This window comes from Equus quagga, chromosome 14 (genome assembly GCF_021613505.1).
Source record: "Equus quagga isolate Etosha38 chromosome 14, UCLA_HA_Equagga_1.0, whole genome shotgun sequence".
In the NCBI taxonomy this organism is placed as follows: Eukaryota; Metazoa; Chordata; class Mammalia; order Perissodactyla; family Equidae; genus Equus; species Equus quagga.
Genome location: NC_060280.1, coordinates 70987634 through 70991892, shown reverse-complemented (window position 1 = coordinate 70991892; position 4259 = coordinate 70987634). Strand labels below are relative to the sequence as shown.

Below are 4259 nucleotides of genomic sequence, written 5' to 3'. Positions count from 1 at the left end.
TTCTGGGTTTTATTGAGGTATTTCTTTGATTTTTGGAGATACAAGCTCTAGGCTAGCAGAATGAAGCTTTATTATTATCTAGCCACTTAAATCCCAGGACTTATTCCTACCAAAATGCACTTAAACAGAACATGCCCTGGGTACCTCTCTCCTTCAGCCTTGGAACCAGGATCCCTTGCCTCAGCTCATAATCTTCATTAAGGTGGATTCAGACAGAATTGAGAAAATATTTGTGCTCCCCATCTTTAATGCAGGAAGTCTGGGATAATAGATGATCCTGGATTAAATTTTGCCACAGCTCTCAAAATTTCATTCCTTGTCAATTAAACAAAGTAACTTGATGGTAATTTACATTCTTTTTGTCTTAGAATATTTTCCAACATTTTCCCTAATTGACAGGTAGGATCTATGTAATTCTGAGTATTTGGTGCTGGATGTGAGAAAAGAAATCTGGAACCAAGATGTCTAGTGAAATCCATCTTTCAAAACGTATGGATGAACTTTACAAGATGGCAAAAGCTCCCAGGGCAAGATGAACATATCTCCAAATTCAAGCAAAACTTGAAGAGGCAAGTTGATACATCCTTCTTCCTTTGATAGCATTCCCTCTTCCTGTTCATCTTACTCCATTAGAATGTTGGCAGACCTGAAGTTGAGAGAGGGCTAATAAATGTTACATTAGGAAGAGAGATTTCTTGTAACCTATAGAAGGAAGTGTTGGTAAAACCAACAACAAAAAAACACAAGAAACACCTTATGACAGCACTGGGGCTTTGCACAGTTCAATTCCATGTAGTTCTCTGACTGGTTAAGGAAAATGAAATCTCTAAAGGTACTGAAAGCCCAGATTTTTATTCTCTCATTTTATGTTAAGCCAATACACAGAAGACCACCAACACTAAAAGAAGAGTTCTTGATACTGATAAAATTGTGTTCATGGTGCATTTATTCAGTCAGGTCTTCTCTGACCCCTCCACTCTTCTGAATTCTTCTAAAGCCACACTGCTCATGTGGTATCCAGCATAAGTGAAACAGAAGTATTTTTTTGCATTGCAGCCACAGAAGTTGGCATGAAGTCCTGCCTCTACAATCTGCTTCCTATTTGATCATAGAAGAATTCCTTAAGCTTCTTCAGTCATCTTTTCCTTATTTATGAGAACAGTAATACCTATCTTTAAGGAATGCTGCAAGAGGAGATACACATATAAATTTCCTAATACACAATTAGTGTTCAAAATCATCCATGTTATTATCGATATGCTGCCTGATATCATAATTGTTTCTGTCCTTGTAAGTCACTTGCAGACACAAAGATAGATTTATGTATTCTCAGAATGTAAGGAAATGCTAGGTACTCAATACTGTGTTACTGATTGATTAAATGAGGATTGGTGGCTAAGGACCCACTTACAAAGGTCTGTTTCACTTCTCCTGCAGTTGACTGGAGATGAGCCCTGAAAACTGGACTCAGGTAACAGAGTTTGTCCTTTTGGGTTTCCCCAGTAGCCACATCCTGCAGTTCTTGCTGTTCCTGGGGTTGATGGTGACCTATGTTGTAACAGCCACAGGCAACCTGCTAATTATTGGGCTCAGCTGGGTGGACCGACGCCTGCACACACAGATGTACTTCTTTCTGTGGAACCTGTCCTTCCTGGAGCTGTTGCTCGTGTCTGTTGTGGTTCCCAAGATGCTTGTCATCATCCTCACAGGGGATCACTCCATCTCCTTTGCCAGCTGCATCATCCAGTCCTACCTCTACTTCCTCCTAGGCACCACCGACTTCTTCCTCTTAGCTGTCATGGCTCTAGATCGTTACCTGGCAATCTGCCAACCACTACACTATGAGACGCTGATGAGTGGTCCGATCTGTTCCCAGCTAGTGCTGGCCTCCTGGTTAGCTGGATTCCTCTGCGTCCTTTGCCCCACCATCCTCATGGCCAGCCTCCCTTTCTGTGGCCCCAATGGTATTGACCACTTCTTTTGTGACAGTTGGCCCTTGCTGAGACTCTCTTGTGGGGACACTCGCCTGCTGGAGCTGGTGGCTTTTGTGCTTTCCACATCAGTGTTACTGGGCTCACTGGCACTGACCTCAGTCTCTTATGCCTGCATTCTTGCCACTGTTCTCAGGGCCCCCACAGCTGCCAAGCGAAAGAAAGCATTCTCCACTTGTGCCTCACATCTTACTGTGGTGATCATCGTCTATGGCAGCTCCATTTTCCTCTACATCCGTCTCTCAGAGGCTCAGTCCATGCTGCTCAAAAAAGCTGCCTCAGTCCTGAGCTGTATCATCACACCCCTACTGAACCCGTTCATCTTCAGTCTCTGCAATGATAAGGTGAAGCAAGCCCTGAGAGATGCCCTGAGGTGGCACAGACACATGGCTGCAAGAGACTATAAGGGTCACAAGTAAAAGAAAATAGTCCTATTAGATTGGGAGATTAACAATTTATTCAATTTTTTAAATGTATTTGAAAAACTAATCACTCAGACAGTACCCTGCACTTTTCTCAGATAAGAGAATAGTTTTCATAAATATACAACATGAAATATGAAAGTTAACCTTCATTTTTCTCTGTCCAACCTTCCTTATACTTCCACCTCCCCACAGAGAATGCTGCACCAGCTGGTTGAATTCCTAATGCTGGTTAGGACACATTTCCTTTGGGATGGGTGAGCATGGGCCTCTGTGCAGGAAGGCTGGCTGCTCCTCTTCTTTGTCATGGGTTCTCTTAAGCACACTTACTACTGCTTCAACATCCTGTATCATGAAGCCAATCAGGGAATGCTAAAATCTGGAGATTCAGGTATGGAGACAAGAGAGGAGTAAGAGGCCTTCTGAGGCCTTCCATCTAGACTGAGTGTGACAAACAAGATTACCTAGAACCTCCATATTGGGAAATCAAATTCTGGCTGCAGTAATAAATGGTTTCTTGATCCTCATTGGCTGCTGTTCTTTATGTGACTAGCAGCTCCGGCAGGAGTCTCATAAAGGAGGAGTGCTGAGACCAACGAAATATTTAAATATCCCAAGTTCTCAAGTCAAATTCTACCTCATAGACACTAATAAGGTAACAATCATTCAATTATTCCTTTAAGAAATATTATTAAATATTTAATATATTTAGGCACTGGGCTAGGCAGGGATTGGGTTAGAGTGAGCCAAGGAAGCTTTTTAATGTATAAATTTTAAAGAGATACACTCTCTTACTTGGTCGTGCAAGTGCAGGGTCAGACTGTGCACAAACCTGAGAGTAAATGCCTCCTCAATGCAGCGCCTGAGGTTCCTCTGCTGCTCCTAAATCTAGGCTGTGGAGCTAGGCCCTGGGTCTACAGTAGTAAACAAGGTGGCAATAACTCTCACATTTATGGAATTTATAGTGTAGCTGTGACGGCTGGCAAAAAATCCCTAAATGCATAAGTCAGTAGGTAGTTGTAATTTCTGATAAATGCTTTTGAGAAAAGAGTAGAGTTTTGTTAGAGGGACTAATAAGGGCAAATAATTTGAATTTAGGATCAGGGAACACATCTCTGATGTGACCTTCAAAATGAGACCTGAGATTGAGCAGGAGCTAGCCAGACAAAAAGTAGGATAGGAGGATTCTGGAGGAAGAGGGAGTAGTATTTGCGAAGACTCCCAGTAAGAAAAGAGGGACTCAGAGAAACAAATGTAAATGAGGAGCAGAGCTGGAGAGGTGGCTGCAATCAGTTCAGGCAGGTTTATGTGGATCTTTCTTCCTTTTTAAAGGCAATGTAAAAGCCTTTGAAAAGTTTTAAGCAAGAGAGTGATCAAATCATATTTTAAAAGATCAATCAGTTGTTGCTGGGACAGTTGATTAGAAAGAGGCAAAAGCGGATGTTAGAAAATCATCTAGGCAGTTATCGCATAGCCTAGATGACAGATGTGGCTAGTTGTGACTTTAGAATCGCAGGGGTGGTTGAGAAAAATGGACAATGCAAATATAATTTGGAAGCAGAGTTGATGAGATAAATACTCTTCTTCCCTATAGATCTTACAGTCTACAGTAGAACCAGGTTAATAAAGTACTACAATTTGGAAAGCAAGAATTCTATGGGACACAGAGAAGGGTACTTAATACACAAGGAAGGGGACAGTGAAAGCTTCCCAGAAGAAGTGATATCTCACCTAAGATCACAGGAGTTAAACCAGGTTTAGAAGGGTGCTGAGTGTTTTCTATAGCAATTTCTGCAGGTACGAAGCTCAGAGGTGCCCTGAGCATAATCAGGAAACTGAAAGAAAC

General features: G+C 42.0%; 1 protein-coding gene across 1 annotated transcript; it reads left to right on the top strand.

Moving 5' to 3' along the window:
* Positions 1-1447: 1447 nt before the first annotated feature.
* Positions 1448-2410, top strand: LOC124252010 (olfactory receptor 6T1). Its single transcript, XM_046685070.1, has one exon. The coding sequence runs from the start codon at positions 1448-1450 to the stop codon at positions 2408-2410; it is 963 nt and encodes a 320-aa protein (XP_046541026.1).
* Positions 2411-4259: the final 1849 nt, after the last annotated feature.

Coding starts and splice junctions, on each gene's coding strand:
- LOC124252010 (XM_046685070.1), top strand. CDS start 1,448: ATGAGCCCTGAAAACTGGACTCAGGTAACAGAGTTTGTCCTTTTGGGT.